The following is a 27,207-nucleotide window of genomic DNA, read 5'->3' as shown; positions in this document are numbered from 1 at the left end:
CCAACTAAGATTTCTTATCTCATCTAAATAGACAGTTACTCAAAAGGAAGGAAAGAAAATAAGTGATAACAGAATCTATATTATCTCAGTCTGAATATCAAGTACTGTTTATGAATCACGTAGTTACTTCTACTTTTCAAGTATCAGAAACAATTGCCAATAATGGGAGATAAAGAAATTTAAGTTTGGGGAACATTTTCAAGACTGATCCCTGCAACATAACACAAATCAAGTCTGTTATAAAGAACATCAGGAAGCTGATGCTGTGAGAATGTCTTTATTGTTTTCCTTTGTATTAACCTTCTTGCTAGTTTACAGAGAAAATCAAATCATTGTAGTAAATAACCACTTGTTGCTGTCAAAAAAAGGTCAGAAATCTATGCATGCCAGAAAGAAAATGAGTATGAGACTCGCATGTTAACCCTCCCTATGGAAGTCACAGTCTCTATTTCCCCACCCCACTCCCCAAAAATGCCAACATGCTCAAATATATTTGTTAGTCTCTTAGGTGCCACAAGTACTCCTCATTTTTTTTCTCCTAATACAATGTAGTTCAACAGATTTAAGTTGTGTTTTCCTCTCATCCTGCCATCAAAAAATACATCCCAATTTATTACTTTCAAATGGCGGCATTTACTATATTTGTGGCCCAGACAAATCAAGCCTGCTGGTTCTGCATATCCAGGGGAAAGGTCAGCCTGGCAGGAAGGTCCCAGAATAATGCAAATATTCCTCAGCAACTAGTAGCAGAAGTAAAAAACCACCATGCATTTCCAGCTTTAGCACAGCTCCAGAAGCATCTTTCACTCCCCCTCCTCCCATCCACATTTTTACATCCCACAATGGTTACTACAGCCTTAGGACTGTAATCAGTCTCCATTATATATTAGTGTGGGGGAGTGTTAAGTAAATACTGGTCCAGAATATAGGCTCTGTGACTGAATGGGTACCCCAAACCCTTTCCAAACAATGCAGCTACACCTATCCTCTTTCCCCCTTTTTCCTTTCTATCTATCTATATAAATATATATATAAAAGGACTTATTCCCAGGTCTACCTTGCTCCAGCCCCACAGCCACCATTTTATATTTTGTCTATTTTTCCACCTAGTAGTCCTCTGGGAGACTATCTAGTCTTCTTGGCACACCAATCTTTCATAGGACTTAAGCAAAGTTAAGCATATACTTATGTGAGCAGCAGTATTGGCCCCATTGAAATTAATGGTAGAACTCCCTTTGACTTCAAAGCAGCCAGGATGTCTCCCAATGATTTCAACTGGACTACTTCACATAAGAATGGCCATACGGGTCAGTTCAGTGGTCCACCATTATCCTATCTTCTGACAGTAGTCAGTTCTAGATGCTTCAGAGGAAATGAACAGAACAGACAATTATTTAGTGATCCATCACATTGTCCAGATGCATCTTCTAATAGTCAGTGATTTAGGGATACCCTGAACATGGGCTTGTGTCCTTGACCCTCTTGGCTGATATCCCTTGATGGACCTATCCCCTATGGACTTATCTAAATGTTTTTTTGGACCCACTTCTACTTATCAACATCCCCTGGCAACAAGTTCCACAGGATGACTATGCATTGTGTAGAGAAGTATTTCCTTATGTTTGTTTTAAACTTGCCAACTACTAATTTCATTGGGTGACCCCTGCTTCTTGTATTATGTAAAGGAGTAAATAACACTTCCATATTCATGTTCTCCAAACCATTCATAATTATATAGGCCTCAGTTATACCACCCGCCTTTGCTGTCTCTTTTCTAAGATGAACAGTCTGAGTCCTTTTAATCTCTATTCATATGGAAGATGTTCCACATCCTTATTTATTGCTCTTCTCTATACCTTTCCCAATTCTACCTGAGTGAGCAAAGTCACACCTGCTTAAGCGCTTGGCAACAGCAAGGTCTTGGTGGATAAATATAGTAACATAATTCCTATAAGCCTGATTATCACACATAGCAGTTGAGATAGACAGAATCACAGACATCACCCATGGGAAGGAACTGTCATGCCATACTTAATCTGGCTTTCTGTGACCACTGGGAAGGAGCTGTGTTTTCCCCAATGTAGTTACAAGGCTTGTTGAGTCTGGGGAATTTGCAAAACTTCCATAAACACTGCATTTGTAAAGTTCTTATTGGCTGGGTGGGGACATGGATGTTTCTAGGAATACTTGATTTTATTTTTTTAGCTTTATTTGAAAATGTTCCTGAAGTATTCTGCAGGTTTTAAAACAAATCTTATATTTCCTACATTAGGCCCCAGTATCACCCTTAGAATATTAGTGATTTACTTTGTTACTTCTGGAAATAATAAAAAAGCTAAAGCTAAGTTAGTGGATCAAGGATCATTGAGTTACAAAGATGTACATGAGACTCTTAGGAAGATTATTTTGAGAGGGTCTTTGTGCCTTTCTGTAGCATGACACTTTGAAAAAAAATTCCAGCCACAGTTGCACATTCACATATTAGAGGGCAGAATGTGACCTTAAATGCCTATTCCTGGTAGAAATGGTGTGACAAAGTTTCTCCTCTACCTTAGTGGGTCCTGCGCTTATTGGCGGATTTGTTCACCTCAGTGATCTTCCCCTCTTGTGGAACCCACAGTCTGGGTCAGCTCCTCCTGTGTCTGATCAGGAGTTGGGAGGGAACCCAGGCCCACCCTCTACTCCGGGTTCCAGCCCAGGGCCCTGTGGATCGCAGCTGTCTATAGTGCCTCCTGTAATGTAGAACTGATAAATGAAATTGTTTTTAATTGTTCACTTTATTAATGTAACTTCTGTTCACCATTCACTACACTTGCCTACACTGTAACTTCTGTTCCATATTGTAATTCAAACCCCATTTTAAAACACTCACTCCATTTTGTAAAAGCTTCCTCCAACCTTCATTTTTGCAAACCCTGCTGTAATCTTATTAGTTTAGTTTAGATGTGTGAATGAGGTATGTATGAATGATGGAATCAACCTCCAGCCCCAGCCTGTCCTGATGAGATAACGTTCAAATACCAACGGCTGAAGACCTAGACAACAGCCCTAAACAAAGTAAGAAGCATCCACCCTAAAAAGAAAAGGACAACAGAACAACAGAAGGAAGATCAAAGCCAGGTCCAAGGCTGAAAGTCACGCCTGCAATTGATGGGTGATCAATCTAAACCCAGAGGCAGCGTGACACAGCAAGACCTATAGACTTTGAATCCAAACTAAAAGCCTATAAAAAAGAAGGGTGAGATGAGAAACTCTAGGTAACATTCTGCTGCCAACATGGAAGAACATCGGTGCCTGCCCAACAGAGATCCAGCTCAGCCTTGTGCCCAGCTTTCCTGGCCAGTTAGCTGCCACAAGCTACGAACCCAAGCTGCAAAATCAAGCCATGAACTTAAGCTATCTTCAGGACTGGTAACTATGCAGCAGCTGCAGAACACCTGATGAATGTGTATGTGTGTGTGTGAGTGTGTGTGTGTGTATAGGTATTAGGTATAATGTGTGTGTATAAGAATTAATATATTAGTTATTAGTCATAAATTGTTATCATAATAAATGTGGCATCTTTGCCTTGTCCCCCTTTAATAAGATCCTGCTGATTTTTATTGGTCTAATATAATTGGTACAACAGTAACAGCTGCATGACAGCTGCAACTCCCTGGGCTACTTCCCCATGGCCTCCTCCAAACACCTTCTTTATCCTCACCACAGGACCTTCCTCCTGGTGTCTGATAACGCTTATCCTCCTCAATCCTCCAGCAGTACACTCTCAACTCCTTGCCTTCTTGCTCCCAGCTCCTCACACATGCTCCTTCTCCTCTGGCTCCTCCCTGCCTGACTGGAGTGAGCTCCTTTTTAAACCCAGGTGCCCGGATTAGCCTGCCTTGATTGGCTGCAGGTGTTCTAATTAAAGTAGCTATCTCTACTGCCTTCTAGAAAGATCTTAATTGGCCCCAGGTGCCTTGAATAACCTGGAGCAACTGCCATTTGGTTACCAGGGTACTAGGGATTTGTTTAGCCTGGGGCTAACATACCTGTTTCTCAGTACTTTACTGTAGCCATCTGGCTTTGTCCCATCACAATGGCTAACAAAATAGATAGAGGTCATTTTTGTGAGCTTAATCTTTTGGTTGTATCATGATCTAAATCAAAGAGATGATATTTGCATTTCTAAATATATTCAGCTACCTTGTTACTGAAGGTTTGCTTATAGATGTTACACTAATTACCTTTTCCTATTTGTAGCAAACCTTTCATAAGGAATATTTTTCAAAAGGCAAGTCTTAAGGGAACAAACTGATTGTGAATAGAAAAGCCAAAGATGATTATCAAATAAAGTGATCAAAACACAATGACTATTTTGACATATACACAGATTGATAAAGTGTTACATGATATTTCAGTTGGCAGGCAAACACTCACGATTCTGCAAATCTTCACCAGTTTTTTTCGTCTTATAGATGAATGGACAATTAACAGCTCTGTCTCCTTTAACTGATTATTTTAAGAACTAAGTATTGTCAGATGTTGGCTGCATCTGTGTTTCTGAGTTGTGCTGTCCCAGCTATGTGCAGATAGCAAACACAGCAGACCTTGATAGAACTGCCCAATAACCACAGACCCATTTAGTAGGGACGGCACACAGTCAGGTTTATTGTTGATGAAGCACAGCCCTAGCTCCCTGGGTTAACATCTACAGTTACACTAGCATATGTATGCCAGTGACAAGGGACACAGCTTAGTGAACAGTGGGACTTTCCATTCCCCCCTCGACTAGCCAAAAACATTTCCTCCAAGACCTCTCTTCATACACTGATACAAACAGGTTACATATTGCCTCTCTGATGTAGTTAGTTACCACCCCTTTAGCTTATACATGGGTTCAATCAAAACATCTCTATCCATCATACTGACATCCTGACCTTATACTTAAGTGGTGTGAAGGAGGGAGAATCAGTGTCCTATCATCTTCGGAGAGTGTGTTTGTACCATACTTGGTATCGGGGTGTTCTGGTATCACCCTTCTGGAATGTGCTTTCCTGAGTGCCTCATACTTCTTAGGAATGTATCTCTTTTTGCAATATCAGCCCTGTTTTTGCCAGTTTCTGTGAGTTTGCATGCAAGCAGAGTCTGACTTCTGCTCACAGCCTGACTTTTGCTAGCTTTGCTTTATATTACAGGGCCTGACTACTGCTCTAGTTCAGGTGTCAGGCCTCATAACAGGACACTTGCACCAGGCTCATTTCTCAGGCTCTCTCTACTACATAAAACACATAATCATGAAGGAAAAATATCAAGGTGCTACTTATAAATTTAGATTTTAAGCTTATTGTAGCCTGTAGTTCTCATGATACATTTTCATGAATATACATGATTGTTTCTACTGCCTGTTGAGGTCAAAGACCTTTCTGAGGGAGATTTAATAGTGGAAAGACATTTTTAATAGCTCTTCATTCCTGTCAACATTTGCACTATGCATATTAAAATTCTCTGTACTTCATTGACTAAAACATATTTTAACATTCCTCTCTGATAGCATTTGTATAGCAGCAAGAACTTAATAGAATTCAAGTACTGCAATTTCTTTTTATTTTTAATATATCTAGGAGAGCTACAACTCAGCATGACTCAGCTGAAATGAGCTGCGTTGAACTTTTGAATATATAATGTCTTGATTTAATGATTTTTTCTATAATGGCCTGCTGTTAAGTGATAAAACAATTACATTTTTAGCAATATTACAAATGGGTTGCCTTGAACAAATCTCCATCCGAGTGTACATTATCCAGTTTTAATAAAATTCCCTGTACCTAATGAAAAAAATTAAACTAGCTGAAGCTAGAAGGTACTCAGGTGGAGCTACATAAGTATATATATGTTCATTCTTTTCATTGCATTTTGCAGAACTTGTGTTGCTGGGTTCACATCAAACTGGAAGAATCAAATGTTCCATTCACAGTGCTAAGCTCCCTCTCCTGAAGATTAATGTACATATTTTGTTTTCTCACATAGATGAGGGATGATGGCACTTTCTAAGTAATAGCACAGGAACAGAATGTTTCAGATAACAGTGAATATCCACTTCTTAGATTATATCTCGTCTTTGGCACTCATGAGCCTTTCAGTTCTCTACAGTGCTTTCTCTTAAAGTATTCTCAAAGCAAGTCTGCATTGAATGCCAGTTTAAAGGATGAAGAAATCCTGTCCTACATGTTCAGGATGAAGAAATTAATCTGAATTATCTGTAAATAAACCCAAAAGATGTCAAGCTCCTACCTTTCGGGAATGTATTTCTTTCACATACAATGGAAGTAGAAATTCAGATATGCCTTCAAGTCGAATTCCTTTTTTGGTGACTCTCAGATTCCCCATTCCATCCTACAAAAAACAACAAAATTATTTCACTTTTGGAAGTGACCACTGTGAAAAAATAAAAACCATTCAGCCCAAAGTCTAGAAGCAGTGAATGCAAAGAATATGGAATAGGGAAGTAAGGTGAAAGGGACTCTCTGAATCTGATCTGAGAGATCAAACTTTTCATGCACTTGTGGATAAGAACTTATTCAACTTTTCAAAAGCTGCAAAAATATTTTTTAAAATTAACAAATAGTCATCCAGTAGGTTCACTAGCTTGAAGATAAACATTACTTTTAAAATCACAAGTCAAAGTCTTTGCTGGGTCTGCAGTGAGCAGGAGAATGAAGGTTTTTGAAGCCTCCTGGAAATTCCAGACACAACAGTTTTGAGTAAAAACAAAGATGGTTACAAAGGATCTATATTTAACATTCTATCTGATATGAAAAGAGGTATTTTACACCTGTGTTGATGGCAAATCCAGCTTTCTTCTTTGTAATTCTGTAGCAAAACTAATACTATTCCACTGAGCAAAGGCTAGGTCAGGATCTGGGGAGTCCATGCAACATGCTACCATTCAGAGAATTGAGGACAGCTTCACCAGCTCTAATTTTATAAGGATGCATTATCCCCACTAGCATCTCTTCAGTGGGGTAGGGCGGCTCCTCCAGGCCCAGAGGATGGATAAGCAGCTATGGAGCAGCATTGCCACTGTACAGCAGTTTGTGCAAAAGCAGAAGTCACTAAAACATAGCTCAGGAACTAGGATGGTGAAATATTAGCTGGGATTATCATTGGCCTGTAAATTCTGAGCATGAGTGCTTTATTTTCCCTTTTATTTTCTTTTAAACGAAATTGGAGTATAATCAAAGAATGGCAAAAGAATTTTAAAAAGTTGTTTAAATACAATTTTGTTTATAAGACAATTGAAAGAGCCTGCTCCTGCTTAGTTATGGCAAAATTCCCATTATTTTCATTGGGAACAGAACTGGGCTGAAAGTAATATTTAGTCTCTAACGGAGAGATAGGAAACTTCAGAAGATGGCTGCTAAATCAATGTACTCTGAACGTTTTTCCATCAGGCTTTCTCGCACACATATTCAAACAGACACACAGTATCTATTTGAAGAAAAGAAAAAATATTGTCATAAATATGTAATTACAACAAAGCCCAGATCCTGCGTACACTTATGAGGACCTACTAGGACCACAGAAACAAAAAATATGCATGGCACAAGTATCCCCAGCTGCTCACGACATGATGCAGTAAGAAAGGTGCCTCAGGCTCTGCACCCCTACTCTGCAGGGCTCTTCACAGGAGTATACAGAATGAGTATGTAGAATGTTGGGGCATAACTAGTGAGGCAACGCACAACAGCAATCCAGCTAGGCTAAAATCCCACATGAGCACATCAACTACTTCCCATATATCAGATAGCAGTGGCTGCAGCCATGCTACACAGCAGCTTCTGTAGATGGACCTGAGGGTTTTTCCTCCTCAAGCCAAAGACTTACGTAATACCCAGATTCTACTTGAATACGAACCCTGTACTTTGCATTTTGCATGAATGCTCCCAGAGTCACTCATGAATCACACGGATAAAGGGACCAGCCAAATATCCCAGCTCCCAGCCTTGTACCCTAGGATTATACCATCTTGAGCAATGCAAGTTTATTAATTGATGATTAATTTATTAATCCACTTCATTAATGAAAAGTGGATATCACCAGCCTTTGTAACCTGAGCAGATTTACCAAGCACTTCAGTCAAATTCACTAGTAAGGATAAATACTAGAACAAGTTTATTGATTTAAAACATATCATCACTTAAAATCTGTGATAGGTAAAAAGTCAGATTGATTACCAAAATAAAATAAAATAAACACACAGTCTACACTCTCAGCCCTGTTAGACTGGGCAACATCTAAATTAAGCAGTTTCTCTCACCCCACTGGATATTGCAGGTTGATTAGTTTTTCATATGCAAGCTTTTTCCTCTGCTCAGGGACCAGTCTCTTTAGCTCCAGTGTTCTCGTTGCCTTCAGCACAGGTGAGGGAGAAGAAAAAAGATGAAGCATGGGTCCACTGTGTCCTGTTTTATACACTTAGTCCATGTGCTTGGAGAACATAGGTCCAGGCATGTCTGGCAGACATTGCTAAGTCACCAGACAAGATTGAGCACTTGCCCTGGCTATAGGCTTGTGCAAGTGAGTCATTGAATTGTAGCTCCCTTGCTGGACAATGGCTGTTGATGGTTATTCGACATCCTCCCGGGCATTGGTTATCCCTCTGGTTATTGTCTTTGGGCAGCTAGTATTCCCATACCCACAGCATATTTTAGTGACAGTCACACAACACAATTCTCATAACTGCATATGCATTAATGATATACATATTTAGATGAAACAGTGGGTTTCAGCAGATTATAACCTTTCCTATGATACATTACAAGGCATTCTTCGTATGCAATATCACAACTGTATACAAATGATGAATATGAGAGTTACAGGGTTCTTTCCTGAGGTGTACAGTGTCATACTCTCTTTATGGCTGGTGTAGAATCCATGTCTAAGGTAATCCTGAGCCTGCTGTTCCAAAGCTACACATTGGCCTCTTGGAGCTGTTCACATTCCCTTGTGCAAGATCAAGTAGCACTCAGGTTACTTTAAATTATCCTGAAGGACTGGTGTGGTGCAGAGCTGCCCCAGGAACAGGGAAATGCAGAGGTGACCTTTCTTGCCTCCTGATCTGAGCTGTTTTATCCTCAGCTGTGGCTGTGGGCTTTTGAGGCCTTTGTATTTTCCAGGAGCAAAACTACAAATCTTAGTTTCTACAAAGGATTCCAAAGAAAACTAATTCTCCCAGAGGACTGCCTCTTAATTTAGGTAATTCTATTGTTATTTAACAGTTTTAACACTTGAAATTTAAAGGTAAGTGACCCACCAGACTTCTGGTATGATTCCACCAAAAAGAGAAAGATTGATCACAAGGCGAATAATGAGGAAATTAAAAATACCACACAGTTGGTTCTAGTTTAACAAAAATGTCATAATTTTATTATACCATACCAGTTGTGAAAAGCTATCTATCCAACCTGATTCTCTTTATTTGCTTCTTGGCCATCAATAGAAACATGGAGACTTTAATTACTTTCCCCATATCCACACTGATGTGGCCCCCAACTGACACTCCTCAAATCTTCCCTTTCCATATGTGCAAAATGTGCACTGTGATTTGGGAAGTGCTCAATCTGAGCTCAGCCCATCTCTCACACCCCAGTTCCTACCCCAATACCATGGCCCTTTTAACAGTTACCACAATCAGAGCTGAGCAAATAACTGATTTTTCAGTTTGGTGGCCAAAATGGAAAAAATATCTTCAGATCACACTAAACATTTTAATAAATAAGAAAAAGTGCAAATCCCACATACAAGAGCAGGGGAACTCAACGGTAGGTGTTGTACCTGAAACTAACTTAACTCTAGTTGACTAAATTTCAGATTTACGTTGTCCCTTTAACAGACATACAAACCAAATGCCTAAATTGAATTCAAGCACAAATATTTCAGCGATAAAAATTCAGTTAACATCTGCAGACAAAATTTACTAAGGGCAAGTCTACACGACAGGGCTAAGCCGATCTACGCAGCTCTAGCTATGTGAACAATGTAGCTGGTGTTGATGTACCTTAGGTTGACTTACTGTGGTGTCTACTTACTGCAGTGGGTCGATGGGAGAGTTTCTCCCATTGACTTATCTTATGCTTCTCGGAATTGACAGGAGAGCAATCGGCGCAGCGAGTTGATCCCTCAGTAAGTGGAGACAAGCCCTATGATAGTATCTAGACTATATCAGATATTTTCTATTGTCTCTCGTTCATGGCTGGTGTTCCTAATCTTTATATGCAGAGTCTGGCTTGCACTAAGTGATGCGGAACAAAACATTAATTTTTTCCCACAGTATTTCATTGCTCAAGACCTTTATCTTTTACTCAAATTCCACCCCATGTACATGCTTCTCCTGATTGTCAGAATAAATTTTAGCATTGCATGTTGCCTTCTATACCCATTTATATATTGAAGAATATCACACATCTACAAACTCAGGCTATGAACTGTGCTCCCCACCCAAAGAAACCTAGCAAAATGTTAAATGAAGAAATTAACATTAAATCAAGGTCCTACACTAAAAAGTTGTACAAAATGGTATTATGGGGTTCAACATCCACTGCACATCTGAAGTTGCATGCTCTAAAGTTTGAGATTATAAGGCCTCAGTATTAAAGACTATAGAAATATGAAGTGTTGTATGCTTCATTTCATACCTCGATAGTGCTTCATGTTACTTTTTACATCTGCTTTCTTTCCACTTTTAAAGAAATAAGGAGTTTTGTTTTACTATAGCACAGTGATGCTCAAATATTTTAGCAGTTTGCCCTTGACTTAGGCATGTTCTTAGCCCAAGAGGACTAAAGCACTTAAGGCCTCTTTGAACATTAAGAGTTCAAGCATTTGTTTTAAACTACAGTTGCTATAGGGAGAAAAAAAATCAACAGAAACTATTCTAATATGCATAGAGGACAAAAGGGCCACAAAGACATGAAAAAAAAATGAGATTCAGTATAGAATGAATAAAGGAAATTCAAGAAAGGAATGGATCTCTCAAATTTATTTGCACCCACGTCCAATAAGGGCTGTAAGTTATTTTGTTTGAGCTATTCCTCTTCTCTCCCTCTCTAAATAATTGGGCCATATTATTTTAAACTTTCCAGGCTATCAGTCAACTATTATTCAATAATATTAGCTGCATGTATGATTCAATTTTATCCTAATGTAACACATTATCTTAATATAGTAAATGTGAGTTTCACCAACTGCACACCAGGCATAGTAGTGCTAGTACATTTCTTGACTGAACCCGAAGGTTCATAACATTAGCATCACTATGTAATAATAATACTTGAGTAAAGTATTATTCCAAAACATGACCCTTTATTGTTTGGTACTTAGTGCATACCAACTGTATGCTTTGGCACCACTACAAGGCATGCATCATCTGTTTGAAACCTCCAGATGCTTTGTCTGGAGTCTAATGTATGTAATGAATCATCTCAGATTGAATATGATTCCTATTTTCTTGTCAAGCTCTGGTACTTGACAAATTCAATTTTATTACTTTTTGACAGTTAAGGCCTTTCTCTACCTTATTTTTAAATTCACTGTGTTGTTAAATAGATCTACTGCAAGATTCTGTAATTAAATGCTTTCTCTATGTGCTACAGGAAACCAGACCTGAGGAGGGCTCCTGAATGTGTGAGGCAGAATATACACAAGTGCTAGACCTAGACTATGGAAATCAGTGTCCAAAGAGATAAGAATTAACACAGGCCTCATATTCCTGTGTGTAAGACGGACCTGGAATTCCTCCAGTAAGATTGTTCTCTCTCACTCTTTCTCCTATAGGCTGGAATAGCTGCTAAATTTTGTCCATATGTGATCTCTCACACAACTGAGAGATAACCACTTATTTTTCCCTCAGGCTGCTCATAAACAGTGGGAAGTGGGTGCAGGCAGAAGCCTCTCTCTTGCAGTTGGCAGAATCAGAGGGAGAAAGAAGGTGGATCCAGGGCCAGCATGGGTGTTGAGGGAACCAAGGGGTCCTGGGAGCCTGGAGAAGCTGGGGCGGGGACATAGTATTGAAGGAAGTCAGGAGCAGACTGTGGGATTAGAGTATAAGGGTTTATTTGAGGAAAGGGCAGAAGACTTGGGGTTAATTGGGGAAAGCCTGACCACCTTCAGCAGTCACAGAGTCTGCCTGCCCTCAGTGCTAGTGCCCAGTGCCAAATACTGGAAAATCCTTCCCAGTCCCTTTAGCCCCGCTGTATGCATAAGATCCTGCACATACTTCTGTAGGTCAGCTGGAAGAAGCAAATGCTTGAGGGCTATGCCTAATGCATGCCCTGGACTAGAATTGAGAAAGGAGGAGGATAGTGTTGTTGTAATTTCTCATTTTAAATACTTGAAAAACCCTCAAAAATATGTTGGGGAGAGAGGGGAAATGGGAAATAAGTAATTATTACATATTTACTGTTGTCTGATTTTACCTGTGAAAACTTTGGTCTGGGATCAGAGGCCTGTCTACTGCATAGCATATAAAGATAGTTCATTTCCAATGTTACTGCTGAATGTGAACTCTTGGGTTATTTTGTTCCCATTCATGCTCCATGGTATGTTATTTTCATTTTATCAAACCTTAAATTCAAAAGCTTCAGCCATTTCAATGGTTGTTGGTACCTGGAGGAGAGCGAGTCCAATAAAAAGGTGTAAGCTCATACAAAATTAATCTTTTCTCTTGACATTTGAAATATAATATTTTATATATGGTAAGAGTATATAGTGTGATTTCGAATCATTGCTACAGTTTTGGAAGTCAATATGAGATCCATTATTATACCTTTTATGACTTAAGGAGGTCATAATAGTTCAATGGTGCAAGCAGTTGATCAGACAATTGTTGATTTCAAGGGGATTACGGTTTCTAGAAGAAAGGATTTTCATAATCAGCTCCCTTGTTTGTAAATTTGAGACTTTTCATTTTAAAATAAAATCTAGTTCTGGACAAAAATGATCAGCTCAGGGTTCTGGGGTTTTTTTTTTTTGGAGGGGGGCGGTTGTTTTTTGTTTTTTTGGCATGCACTTGAGGCAGCTTGCATGAGAAGCTGGGCTTTGAGACAATCTTTTGGTGTTGGCCAGGATCTACTTCTAGTGGCTGCCTCAACCCTGGCAAATTCTGGCAGCAGCCAGGCCCTCTGGTGAGGTTATCAACCTCACCCTGGGCAGTCCCACCCCCTCAGTCTATATCACACAGTTAAGAAAACCAGATGCACTTGATCTCAGATTGAAATATGTGGCGAGAGCAGCACCAGGAAGATAAAATGAAGATTTTGGGTTCCCCTGCTTTCTGAACAGAGTGTGAACCAAGCGAAGGGTGTGAGGGTGGAGAGGGGAAGAGGAGAGGGGAACGAGAGTAAAGTAAAAGCCAGTATGCAATATCCACTCTAATGAAGATATTTTGTGGAAGCTGTAGAGAAAAGATTAGGACTCAGCCAATTTATATTACTGTTCTCAAAGATAAGATTTGGGAGGGTGGATTAGAACACTTCACTCTTAAGATCAGAAAGGGCACGGAGCAGCCAGCCAGCCATGAGTAAGATACAGTGGAGATGAAAGTGTGAAAGTCACTTCTAGAGACAGTCTATGTGGGAAGAGAGACAGGGTATCCAATGGGAAAGAAGCTGGTGGCTCAACGTCCATTTAAAAAAAATTAGGTTGTGTATATATGAATACCATTGCCCTATACTGGGTACAGTCAGAGCAACTCTTACATGTCATTTGCCCGGTACTGCTAGAAGCTGAAATAAATACTCCTTTAGTTGAAGTGATAGGGATGCATAGTTTTCCATCTCCACCCACTTGGTCTCAGGGAAGCTTCATGTAAGTCATGGTGTTTATTACAGTCATGAAAACATAGATGGTTAGTTGGTACTATCTAGCAAAATTATTCATTATATGGAAAGTGATAAGAATCAGTATGAAAAATGCAAATTAATAACTTTGAGAGACCACTAGAGTAAATCCCCTTTGTGCAACATAAAACATTTTAAAGGGCACTAAAATACATTACACAACTAGTCAACCTTAGAGTCAATCAGCAAGCTGCATAGTCTGCTGCATCACTTTATTTACAGGAGTCCTCCTGAGATTTTATTATTTACCTTGTCAGAGAAATGACATGAAGCCTTTCATTAATTAATTTACTAGCATAATATGAAGCTATTATTTTTATGTTAACTGGTGTAAAAAAATCATATCCATCTCAGATGTACTTCTGTAGAAAGTAAGTGACCTGTTAGATTAAAATTTTGGTCTTTCAGAGCTGGTTCTTGAAGAAAAGATGATAATTTTTTAAAAAGAGGTTTGTGTAGATTAAACTCTGAAGTGGTCAAGGATTAAAGGGGCTTGACATTAGATTTTGAAATATATCCAAGGCTACATTTATACATAGACAGCTTAGCCATTCATCAAAACAAGTCTTAATGCTATCCAAGGAAGAGGAGGAATACAACTCACTTTCCAAGGACATAATATTCTAGTACTTGTCTTCAGAATTTTAGATTAGGTGCCATTTCTATCTGCACCACCTCAAAAACCAACACAATATATTGAATTAAGATTTGATTCTAAATCCAAAAGAAATACTAATTCACTGACTGCAGCAATATTGGTTGATTTATACACCCTGGCATCCCACTTTTATGCTCTCAAATTCCACTAGGTGGGTTTTATCAAACAACATAGCAACACAGTAGTGTGAGTGGAACAAATCAGCATGTTTGGCAGGCATGAAAATTGATTACCAATTTTTCTTGCTTGGCAGAATTACTTCTCTCCATTCACACTCTTCACTGTATTGGGAGCATGAAGCCTCAGTCCCATCATCTTTTGTTCTGTGGGACAGTTAAATTCGCTTCAACGCGTAGAAACAAAAGAAGGGCAAGTTAATATCTTTTACTGGACCAATGTTTGTTGGTGAAAGACAAACTTTTGAGCTACACAGAGCTCTTCTTGAGGTCTGGGAAAGGTAATCAGAGCATCACAGCTAAATACAGAGTGGAACAGATTGTATTTAGCTGTGACAAACTGATTACCTTTTCCAGACCTGAAGAAGAGCTCTGTGTAGGTTGAAATAATGTCTTTTTCACCAACAGAAGTTGGTCCAATAAAAGATTTACCTCATCCACTTTGTCTCATATCCTGGGACCAACATGGATACAACAGCACTGCATAAAAATGTAAGATGATCTTTAAAAAATTATAGTTTCCCTCTTCTGTCTGTACCATCTTAAAAAAAAAGTATCAGAGCCCCTTTTTTCCTTTCTCTGATGTTGACCCCAGTTCCCTCTGGCACTTCAACATCCAGCGCCTAACTAGACTTGTTTTTTCTTACTGCTAACACCACAGTCAGTAATATTCTGATATTGTTGGCTTAGTGATTTTCTATACCACATCTCAGTTCTACACTGGAAATTTAAAAAACAAAGAATACTAAACCTCAGAAATAGGGAAACAAAATATTTATTATATGCTGCCACTGAGATGATCTTGCAATAATTTTGCTGCATTTGAATGACTATGTCAAGTTGAATAAAGTCCCAAGTGACAGTTTTATTGAAAGTTGTTGGGAAGGAAAGGAAGTCTAGTTTACTGGAGCCTATGAAATGGGACTGAGACACTTCGAAGACATTTTTCTCTATTATGACAAATGTTTCTGCTCTTGAAAATGCAACAAAGCGAATAATCAGTTCATGGAGTCAATCAAGCTTTTAATACCAACATTCAGGAATTTTTGAAGTCTGGAGCTGTAAGTAAGTGAGCACAGATGCTCTTAAAGGAATCATTAAATGGGTTTAGTGTATATGATTGACTATCTAAAATGAATCTTAAAGATTAAAACAAGCAAAAAGGTCTTTCTAAGGGCAAAACAATGATTTAATTAGTTTTTTGTCACTTATTGGCAATTCCTTCAAGCAACAAAAACTTTTTATAATTCTAGGTTAATATTCTTTACTTTTGTTAGATAAGCCATTTTATACACACCGTTACACAAAGCAAACAACATGAGTGAGCTATGACAGGTGCTTTCCAAGTCAGGAGGAGGTTATTTAAAAATGCTTTGCTAAATGTAGGGAGATTTAAGCACTGCTAATGGAGTTAAGAGATAGTAAAACTTAACAGTCTGCCTTAATTGATCCTGTATTGTACTTTACGTACAAAGGATGGGAAATAGTTTTAAAAACATTAAGGAAATTACCAGGTGAACCTAGTATGGATTCTGTCTAGATATCCAACAAACAAAACTGCAGAAGATCAATGGTAACAATACAGATACACCAGTCATTTAGTTCCTTTTAAAACAGACTATACAAAGTTAATTGGCCCAACATTTGACTTGCATGGAAAAAAGTTAGTAAATCTTGTAACTCAAGTTTTATATGGTGGTTTTAATTTTTATCATAAAAATAAAATACAATCATCAGTTTGGCATTTGAGTAGGGACAACAGGGAATTGGTGAACAAGGAAATCATGAATTGCAAGGATTTAAGGGGTCTCTCTTATTATTAATAATGTGGTAGTTGCTTTCCAAGTATATAACAAGGCAGTTTCTACCTCAAAGAGCTCACAGTCTAAGAAAACAAGCAACATACAAAGGTGGGGTGAGGGATGGGAGAGCAAAATACCTTAAAAAAGGTAATAGCTATATCAACTGGCCTTCTATTTAACAACTAGGTATTAGTCAGCAATTTATTACATGTATTTTGACAGAAGCAGATATTCCAAAGGAATTTTAAGGTGAAGATAGTAAACTTATGAACTACCTCAGAGTGTGTTTTGTGCAGAAGGGGTGATGTTGAAAGAAATAGAAATACTACTGAAAGGAGGGGGAAAAAAAGAGGTGGCTAGGGCTACAATGTTGGGTAAACTATTGACACATATAAGCAGATAAATAGGGAGGGGCAGAGTTGTGAATTTCACTGAAGGTGGGGAAAAGAACCTTTAATTTGATAAGGTGAGAGACAAGCCAATGGCGAGATAAAAAGAGTGGGTTGACAGGGCTGAAGTTAAGGACAAGGTAATATGATATTAGAAGTTGTACTGTCTGTGGTCTGGAGGTGGGGGATGAGGGTATTGGGTGTGGTGGGGTGTCAAAGCAAAAAGAGTAGACTGCAGTAGTAAAGATGTGAAAAGATGAGCACTGGGAGGAAAATTTCTGTAGTGTGGTCAGAAAGCAACGTTTGGATTTTAGAAATGCTAGAGAGGAAAAGTGGCACCATTTGTATAACATGAATGTGCAAAGAAAAGAAAAGGTAATCACCTACAGGCCTGCATGGTGGGGAGGATGATGCTGTCAACAGTGACAGATAGTGAGGAGAGCAGAGATGGTTTGAAAGGGAAAAAAAAGAACGATGAACAGAGGTAGCCAAATATGTTTAAGATGACAGAAAGATATCCAAAAGGAAGATGTTAGAGTCAGAGGTTAAAATACAGTATTGAACTGATGGAAAAAAAGTCAAAAGTGGAAAGTTAGATTTGAGAGTCAACAACTGCAAACAGTTCTTGAAGCCATGTTGTCATAAACAGATAGCTAAGGGTTAATGTCTCTTTCACCTGAAGCACCTGACCAGAGGATCAATCAGGAAACCGAATTTTTTTTCAACTCTGGGTGGAGGGAAGGTTGTGTCTGAGTCTTTGTCTGTCTGCTTGCTTTTCTCTCAGCTTTAAAAAGTGATTTCTGTTTTCTAATCTTCTGTTTCCAAGTGTGAGTACCAAACATGGTTTTGTTGTTTTTGTATTTACATGTCTGTAGTGGCTGGAGTGCTTTGATTTGTATTATTTTTGAATAAGGCTGTTTATTCAATATTCTTTTAAGCAATTGACTCTGTATTTGTCACCTTAATACAGAGAGACCATTTTTTATGTATTTTTCTTTCTTTTTTATGTAAAGCTTTCTTTTAAGACCTGTTGGAGTTTTTCTTTAGTGGGGAACTTCAGGGAAATTGAGTCTGTACTCACCAGGGAATTGGTGGGAGGAAGAAATCAGGGGGAGATCTGTGTGTGTTGGATTTGCTAGCCTGATTTTGCATTCCCTCTGGGTGAAGAGGAAAGTGCTTTTGTTTCCAGGACTGGAATTACAGAGGGTGGACTCCCTCTGCTTGGATTCACGGAGGTTGCTTCTGTGTATCTCTCCAGGAACACCTGGAGGGGGGAAGGGAAAAGATTTATTTCCCTTTGTTGTGAGACTCAAGGGATTTGGGTCTTGGGGTCCCCAGGGAAGGTTTTTGTGGGGACCAGAGTGCCCCAAAACACTTTAATTTTTTGGATGGTGGCAGCCGTACCAGGTCCAAGCTGGTAACTAAGCTTGGAGGTTTTAATGCTAACCCCCATATTTTGGACGCTAAGGTCCAAATCTGGGACTAAGTTATAACACATGTAAATGTGAATGAGATCGTCCAGAGAAACACAAAGGAAAATTGGATCCCTCCAGGGAACAAGTGAGGGAAGGAGGACTCACTGTAAGATAATGAAGGAATAATCAGAGTTAAGGAGAAGAACCAGGAGAAGATAGATGAAGATGGAGAGCAAGCTATAAATTTTAGCCTGGAAGAGTTAATGAGAAACTTTGGTGAGAGCAGTTTTAGTGGAGTGAAGTCAGATTAGCGGGGATCCACAATGGAGTTGGAGAAAAAAAATGTGACATTTGCTGACTGTATATTGTATCCTTCAGAATGTAGATTTAAAAAAAAAAAAAAAAGAGAAAATTTAGGGTTCATTGTCTAGTTGCTGAAGTAAAGTAGCCTTGACAATAAAAATAGTTATGTAAATTATAGCAGTTTTGTTGAATCTGTAGCCTAAAATACAAACAATACCACTGAGTGAGGTGTGAAGTTTGTTCATTCATATTAATGAGGTGTCAAGTATGAAGACTAATTAGATAATTACTACCATAATTAACAGAAATAACTATGAGTTATTGTAGAAACACTTGGTTTATGCATTTAGTACCAGTCATAAAATGTTTCTTTTATTTTAAAGTATGATCCATAAGAATTATATTTTTAATGTGGAAATAATCAAAATTTGATTACAAATATACAATTTGATGGAATATTTACTATTTGTATAAAGCTAGATGGAAAGCCCATAGTACAGTTATGCATGGCTGCATTGCCTTAGGAGTAGAGGCAGACCAATCACTATGACTAAACTTTTAAAGAAGAATTATGGAATTTAGATGACTGTAATCACAAAATTTAGTTCAGATCAAACGATACACTTGGTATGGGATAGCTGAATTTCATTTTATAAGACAATATGGTTTTAAACCATGATAATGTATAAGAAACATATTGTCTAGTGATTTTAATGCTGTTTAAAAGAACATTTTCAAGAAAAAATTTTAATTTATATAATAAAATAGCAAGTAAAATACATAAAAATCAACCAAAGAGAAAATAGGCATCCACATTTGGACAGTGTATAAAGTTTTAGGCAGATAAAAAAAAATCATGACAATTTTCAAAGCTGCTGAGCATCTACAATTCACACTGCAGCTAGTGGGAGCTGTGGGTGCTCTTATAGTCAAAACATTTTATACAGGTATCTAATTATGAATGTGTCCCCCCCTCACACACCCCATGTTTGAAAAGTTTTGCCACGGATCTTAAAATTCATTATTTATTCAGCTATTACCTATTTTAAGATTTTCTATAGCAGTCTATTATCCGAGCAAGCTTGAATTATTGTAACTGTACTTTCATGTGTGGTCTTTTTCCAGAGTAGGCCTAGTTATAGAAACAAAAACTGGCTGTTTATTCTTTCAGGCTGATCGACCTCTCTCTCTGCCTTTTATCATTGCATTTTGCTTTTGCTGCTTTGCAAGACAAAGGAAATATATATTTCAGAGTATCTAAGAGATAGGCAAGATTAATAAAAACCTTTGTACTGCAATATGAGATGTTCTTTGAAAGTTTTGTACATTCATCGACACCAGTAGTGGGCAACCTGTGAGCCGCACTAAACCCCAAACGCTAAAAACAAAGTTTTATATTTCAATTAAGTGGGGGAAATAAAGCAAACAGTAACACAATTTAATAATTAAATCATAGCCATAGTAAGCCAGATCATGACCTAGACTATGTAGACATACTGGTGCAAAAGCAGGGTAACTGCACCTCTACATAAGAATGGCCATACTGGGTCAGACCAAAGGTGCATCTAGCCCAGTACCCGATCTTCCGACAGTGTCCAATGACACATGCCCCGGAGGCATGTTCATTCTCCTACCCTATCCCCGCCCCATAGTCCATTCCAGGAGTGTCCAGTCAGGAATCAGGTCTCCAGCTATAATCAGTCTCTAGGAAGGGACTCTTGACCCACTCCCTTCTGACCAGGGTAGGGTTAATATTGCACAGATATCTTCCTAACACTGATATCTGAACAAACCAGTCTAGCCAAAGGGTAGTTCCTCTGCTTTGCTTTCTCTCCACAGGCTATGAATAGTGCATTGCCAGTATTTACATGTTACTGCACATTTTAGCAGGCCAGTCTTGCCTGCCCTTCCGCAAGGGTTGGGGCCCCTTTGGACAGAAGATCTTGTCTGTTTTCTGGTTCAGAAGGAAGGTCCTGAGTCAGTTTAAACCCAGCCTTTTTATAGCCAAAAAAAGAGCACTTGATTTGCCTGTTGGTCTCTGGAACCAGTCTGACCCAGTACATGCAAGGTGTCATAAACAGATAGCTAAGGGTTAACATCTCTTTCACCTGGAAAGAAGTAATCTGAACACCTGACCAGAGGACCAATCAGAAAACAGGATTTTTTCAACTCTGGGTGGAGGGAGTTTTGTGTCTGTGTTTTTTTTCTTCTGCCTGATGCTCTCTCAGCTATGAGGAGTGATTTCTATTTCCTGCTCTCTAATCTTCTGTTTCCAAGTTGTGAGTACAGAGATCATGTATTTATATGTCTATAGTTGCTGGAGTGCTTTGATTTGTATTCTTTTTGAATAAGGCTGTTTATTCAATATTCTTTTAAGCAATTGACCCTGTATTTGTCACCTTAATACAGAGAGACCATTTGTATGTATTTTTTTCTCTCTGTTTATATAAAGCTTTCTTTTTAAGATCTGTTGGAGTTTTCTTTACTGGAAAACTTCAGGGAAATTGAGTCTGTACTCACCAGGGAATTGGTGGGAGGAAGAAGTCAGAGGGAGGTCTGTGTGTGTTGGATTTGTTCGCCTGACTTTGCATTCCCTCTGGGTGAAGAGGAAAGTGCTTGTGTTTCCAGGACTGGAATTACAGAGGGTGGATTCCCTCTGCTTAGATTCACGGAGGTTGCTTCTGTGTATCTCTCCAGGAGCAGCTGGAGGGGGGAAGGGAAAAGATTTATTTCCCTTTGTTGTGAGACTCAAGGGTTTGGGTCTTGGGGTCCCCAGGGAAGGGTTTCGGGGGGACCAGAGTGCCCCAAAACACTCTAATTTTTTGGGTGGTGGCAGCAAGTACCAGGTCCAAGCTGGTAACTAAGCTTGGAGGTTTTCATGCTAACCCCCATATTTTGGACGCTAAGGTCCAAATCTGGGACAAAGGTTTGACACCTGTATTTACATGTTACTGCACATTTTAGCAGGCCAGTCTTGCCTGCCCTTCCACAAGGGTTGGGGTCCCCTTTGGACAGAAGATCTTGTCTGTTTGTTGGTTCAGAAGGAAGGTCCTGAGTCAGTTTAAACCCAGCCTTTTTATAGCCAAAAAAAGAGCACTTGATTTGCCTGTTGGTCTCTGGAACCAGTCTGACCCAGTACATGCAAGGTGTCATAAACAGATAGCTAAGGGTTAACATCTCTTTCACCTGGAAAGAAGTAATCTGAACACCTGACCAGAGGACCAATCAGAAAACAGGATTTTTTCAACTCTGGGTGGAGGGAGTTTTGTGTCTGTGTTTTTTTTCTTCTGCCTGATGCTCTCTCAGCTATGAGGAGTGATTTCTATTTCCTGCTCTCTAATCTTCTGTTTCCAAGTTGTGAGTACAGAGATCATGTATTTATATGTCTATAGTTGCTGGAGTGCTTTGATTTGTATTCTTTTTGAATAAGGCTGTTTATTCAATATTCTTTTAAGCAATTGACCCTGTATTTGTCACCTTAATACAGAGAGACCATTTGTATGTATTTTTTTCTCTCTGTTTATATAAAGCTTTCTTTTTAAGATCTGTTGGAGTTTTCTTTACTGGAAAACTTCAGGGAAATTGAGTCTGTACTCACCAGGGAATTGGTGGGAGGAAGAAGTCAGAGGGAGGTCTGTGTGTGTTGGATTTGTTCGCCTGACTTTGCATTCCCTCTGGGTGAAGAGGAAAGTGCTTGTGTTTCCAGGACTGGAATTACAGAGGGTGGATTCCCTCTGCTTAGATTCACGGAGGTTGCTTCTGTGTATCTCTCCAGGAGCAGCTGGAGGGGGGAAGGGAAAAGATTTATTTCCCTTTGTTGTGAGACTCAAGGGTTTGGGTCTTGGGGTCCCCAGGGAAGGGTTTCGGGGGGACCAGAGTGCCCCAAAACACTCTAATTTTTTGGGTGATGGCAGCAAGTACCAGGTCCAAGCTGGTAACTAAGCTTGGAGGTTTTCATGCTAACCCCCATATTTTGGACGCTAAGGTCCAAATCTGGGACAAAGGTTTGACACCAGTATTTACATGTTACTGCACATTTTAGCAGGCCAGTCTTGCCTGCCCTTCCACAAGGGTTGGGGTCCCCTTTGGACAGAAGATCTTGTCTGTTTGTTGGTTCAGAAGGAAGGTCCTGAGTCAGTTTAAACCCAGCCTTTTTATAGCCAAAAAAAGAGCACTTGATTTGCCTGTTGGTCTCTGGAACCAGTCTGACCCAGTACATGCAAGCTTCCCCAGGGAGCAATTCCTTTCTGGAGGCTTTTACAACCTAATTGAGTCATCTTAATCAGCCCCTCTCATCACCACCCCCTCCACACACACACACAGTTCCTGGAGAAGCTGCAATAATCCACCGTCTGGAGTTGCATACAATCCCTGGCCCACAGTGATACATAAACTTAATACAATCTGGTCCCCAAAGATATTGCATGTTGTTGTAGTATCTGTCACAAAATCCACCCTCTTCCACACTTCCTCTGGGTGGAGCCAAAGTCCAGGATCTCCTTCCAGTTACTGTTAATAGTAGATTACTAACCCCTGGAACAAGGTGAGACCAAGGATAACATTTGTTCATCTTTAATAGATAATTCTTTCCCTCTGGTGCAGGTGTGTATCACCTATTAACCAGCCTAATCCAGTGAGAGAATCTACCTGGACCTTTTTGAAGTGTTCAGTTACTTAATTATATAGCCCATGTAACAGGGGTCCAGTCCAGCATTCACTGAAGTCCGTGAAAATAAAGAGAACCCCACTGAACTTAAGAGGAGTTAGACAAGGAGTACTTGTACCACTACAGGTAAACAGAGGTCTTCCGGGGGTACAGAGACTTGTCTAGATATTTGGCTAGTTTTACAAGAGGCTACATAAAAAGCACTAGCGAATTCAATACAAACTAAAATTGCACACAGACAATTACTTGTTTATACTGCTCTATATACTATACACTGAAATGCAAGTCCAATATTTAATTCCAACTGATTTAATAATTTACATGGTAAAATGAGAAAGTAAGTAATTTTTCAACAAATAAATGTGCTGTGACATTTTTGTATTTGTATGTCTGATTTTGTAAGCAAGTAGTTTAAGTGAGATGAAACTTGGGGGTAGACAAGACAAATCAGATTCCTGAAAGGGATACAGAAGTCTGGAAAGGCTAAGAGATACTGAGTTAGACTATGCCCAGTTCAGACCTGTACCATAAGGTTACATTTGTTAGCATATATTCTCTTCCCATTTTTGAGCACTGTGTCCATCCTGTTAAAGAGATCTCCTTCTGTGAGTATTTTCCATATCAGAATTAATGGCATAGTGTTTACATAAACCACATCCTGAATACTACTCTGACTCCTCAGCACGTATTTTTCTAAACAATATACCGTACAAATCAAATCAGTATCTTAGGTGTCTGTATACTAATGCAAGTAGTATGGGGCAGTCTGGGGGTTGGGGTGTAGGGTCTGGCCAGGAGCTAGAATGAGGGAGGGGGCTCAGGGTTGGGGCAGGAGGTTTGAGTGTGGAGCGCTTACCTGGGCAGCTCCCATTTGGTGTGAGGGGTGCAGGTGAGAATGTGTGTGGCGGGGTGCAGGGGTTTCTGTTTGGTGCTCAGGGTGGGGATGTGGGGGGTGCAAGAGTTAGAGCAGTGGGTTGGGGGTGTGTGAGGAGGATGCCAGAGTCAGGGAAGGGGGGGCTGGGTGTGTGTGAGAAGGGTGTAGGGGTCAGAGAAGGGGCCAGGGGAGGTGTGGGGGGTTCAGGCTCATGGCAGGGGGCTAGAAGGGATATTGCCCTCCTTCTCCAAGGCCCCATCCCTGCCTCTTCACTGGAGCAGCGAGCAAGCTGCATCTACGGTTCCGGCTCCGCTTCTCCCCCTCCATCTCCAGGGCCATCAGCTGTTTGGCCACAGGGAGGGAGAGGAGAAGGGGCAGGAACCCAGCATGCTGGGGGAAGAGGCGGGGGGAGAAGGGAGCTTAGCTGCTGGTGGAGGCTGCCCTGCAGCAGCAGCTAGCAGGATCAAGCTTCTACCCCTTGCCCCCACAGGAGAGATCAGTGGGCAGGGGGTGGAGAAGAGCAGGCTGGGCCAGGCAGAATTTTTAATGGCACACTGCTGCCTGCCAGGGTCCTGGCCATCGGCCCTGTTCAGCCAGCTGCCGGCCTGGGTTCATCAGTGGCCTGAGCAGGGCCGGGAGCCAGGACTCTGGCAGGCAGCAGCGTGCCATTAAAAGTCGGCTCGCGTGCCGTCTTTGGCATGTGTGCCATAAGTTACCAACCCCTGGTTTAGATAATACTCAGTCCTGCCATGAGTGCAGGGGAATGGACTAGATGACATAGTATGAAATTGCTAACAGGATTTATTTATGCAATGTAGGGTTTTCCCCCCTCATGAAATTCATTTGCCTTATTCTGTTATATTGAGATACTTATGATTGCTCTGTCACTGTTTTTAGTAAATGATCAGATCCTTAATTGGTATACATCAGCATTACTTCACTGGCACCAGCTGTTAGGCATCAACTGAGAATCTCTTTTAAAAAAATTCAGATTCCAAAAACTATCATCACTTCTAGAAGATACAGAGACTAGGAAAAGTTCAGCCACATAAGCATGAAAACAGTTTTTAAAAAGTTATTGAATCCTGCTGAAAATTTAATTGCACTCTTTTAGTCTTACTGTTTATTTTAGCTAAGCTGTCACTTGATGTATTTTTAAAAAAAGAATAAAACAGAACATTAAGTATAACAAAAATACCGAAACTGATTTCTGTTGCCCAACACATTAGTACAGTATCAGAGGGTAGCCGTGTTAGTCTGGATCTGTAAAAGCAGCAAAGAATCCTGTGGCACCTTATAGACTAACAGACATTTTGGAGCATGAGCTTTCGTGGGTGAATATGCATCTGAGGAAGTGGGTATTCACCCACGAAAGCTCATGCTCCAAAACGTCTGTTAGTCTATAAGGTGCCACAGGATTCTTTGCTGCTTTTATTAGTACAGTAAACATTCAAAATTATTTCACCTTTTTACCATTAGCTATTGATATTACTAGTTGCATTCCCAGTGGAATTTGACACTGCCAGCAGGTAGAGGAACTTGGGGGACAACTACTGCACTGGTGGGGTGCAAAATAAACTTTATTAAGAAAATGCAAAAACAGAAAAAATTCAATAGTGAGGGGTATGGAGTTTGTTAAGGTAGACAATTGGGGAGGGGTTTCTTTTAGTAAATAGTATAGGGGGTTTCAATAGTGGCGTACAATACAGTGGGGTACAATACAGTTGGTAACCAATTAACACTGAAGTATAAATGTAACAGGTAGCTAACAATTTCTATGTAAAGGGTGTGTCACAGCAGCATATAACCAACTAACAGTTATGGGTAAAATGTGTTAAATAACCAACAACTCTAGGTAAAAATGTGTCACAGTGGTGTAAAAGTAAAATGTGAGGTGTGTCAAAGAGAAAAAGGGTAACCAATGGGGTTTTATGCTAGACTTCAGTAATACAATTGAGGTTTGGCAGCAGCAGGAGCGGGGTGAACACGTGGGGGAAGGGATTAAAAGAGAGAAAGGCAGTGGTAGAAGAATGAGGTTGGGGGATGGGGGAAGAGGAGCACGTGGTGGAGCAGAGACCAAAGGCAGAGGCGCTGCTGTGGGAGATTTAAACTCAGGGAGACACAGAGAGCAACAGGCTGCAAGTTTAAACAGTAGAGAGACTGCAAAGAGTGACTGGGGAGCTCGGGGGGGAGACCCGGGCAAGCTTGGGGGGGGAGGGTTAGGGCAGTGGGAAGACAAACTTAACCACAATTATACAGATCACAGCAAAATCTTGTTTATGATCGAACTTAACCAAGACTATACAAATTAGCAAGTAACAGAACACAATGCAACAATTCTTTTTTAAACCTAACTTACAGAGCACAATACAAACAATTCTTTAAACCTAACTTAACCACAGCTATGCAAAACAAAATTACAACTTATCTAGACTAAGAACCTGATTCTAATAGGCGCACCTTACACTATGCCGATTCTTTGATCGGGAGGGGGAGCAGTTCCAGAGGGCAGAGTGGTGTGTGCTCAGGGTACAGCCCCGGGGGGGGAGGGGGGGCGCGGCTGCAGCAGTGGGGCGGCTGCAAGCCGGCGGCCTAGGATACAGTCCAGGAAGGCACAGCTTAGCAGCGGCACAGGCTTATTTTTAGCAGCAAAGGCGCTGCGGAGCAAGAAACAGATTACAGATACAGACCAAGGAGTTAGCTTGGGTCTATCTGCTGGGGAAACAAGGCCAGCAGCTAGGACAGGGGGAGTCTGCAAGAGGGAGTTCTTACCAATCCCCAGGACAGCAGCAAGCACAGAGGCAGGAACAGCAGTAGCATTGGAGGATGGAGAGAGGACTCGATTCGCTTACAATAATCAGGAGATCGCCAGGCACAAATTCGTTGTTCGTGGGAGGGGAGTTTAAAAACGGGGGTATGCTCAAAAACAAACGAGAGCAGGGAGAGGGCCCCCCAAAGACCCCTAGCTGATCAGACCAGGTGGCAAAGCAAGGACCTTCTCCGAAGTCTGATCAGAAAATGTCAGGCTTTAAAAGCAAACTCAGGCA

General features: G+C 40.2%; 1 protein-coding gene across 1 annotated transcript in view; it reads right to left on the bottom strand.

Moving 5' to 3' along the window:
- Positions 1 to 27,207, bottom strand: part of SGCZ (sarcoglycan zeta) — a 592,995-nt gene that overhangs the window by 201,283 nt on the left and 364,505 nt on the right. The window contains exon 3 of the mRNA XM_050947972.1: positions 6,274 to 6,375. Coding sequence (XP_050803929.1) covers positions 6,274 to 6,375 — 102 coding nt within the window. The remainder of the gene's footprint in view (positions 1 to 6,273; positions 6,376 to 27,207) is intronic.

This window comes from Gopherus flavomarginatus, chromosome 3 (genome assembly GCF_025201925.1).
Source record: "Gopherus flavomarginatus isolate rGopFla2 chromosome 3, rGopFla2.mat.asm, whole genome shotgun sequence".
Lineage (NCBI taxonomy): Eukaryota > Metazoa > Chordata > Testudines > Testudinidae > Gopherus > Gopherus flavomarginatus.
Note: the sequence above shows the minus strand (reverse complement) of the source record. Positions and strands in the feature narration are given on the sequence as shown.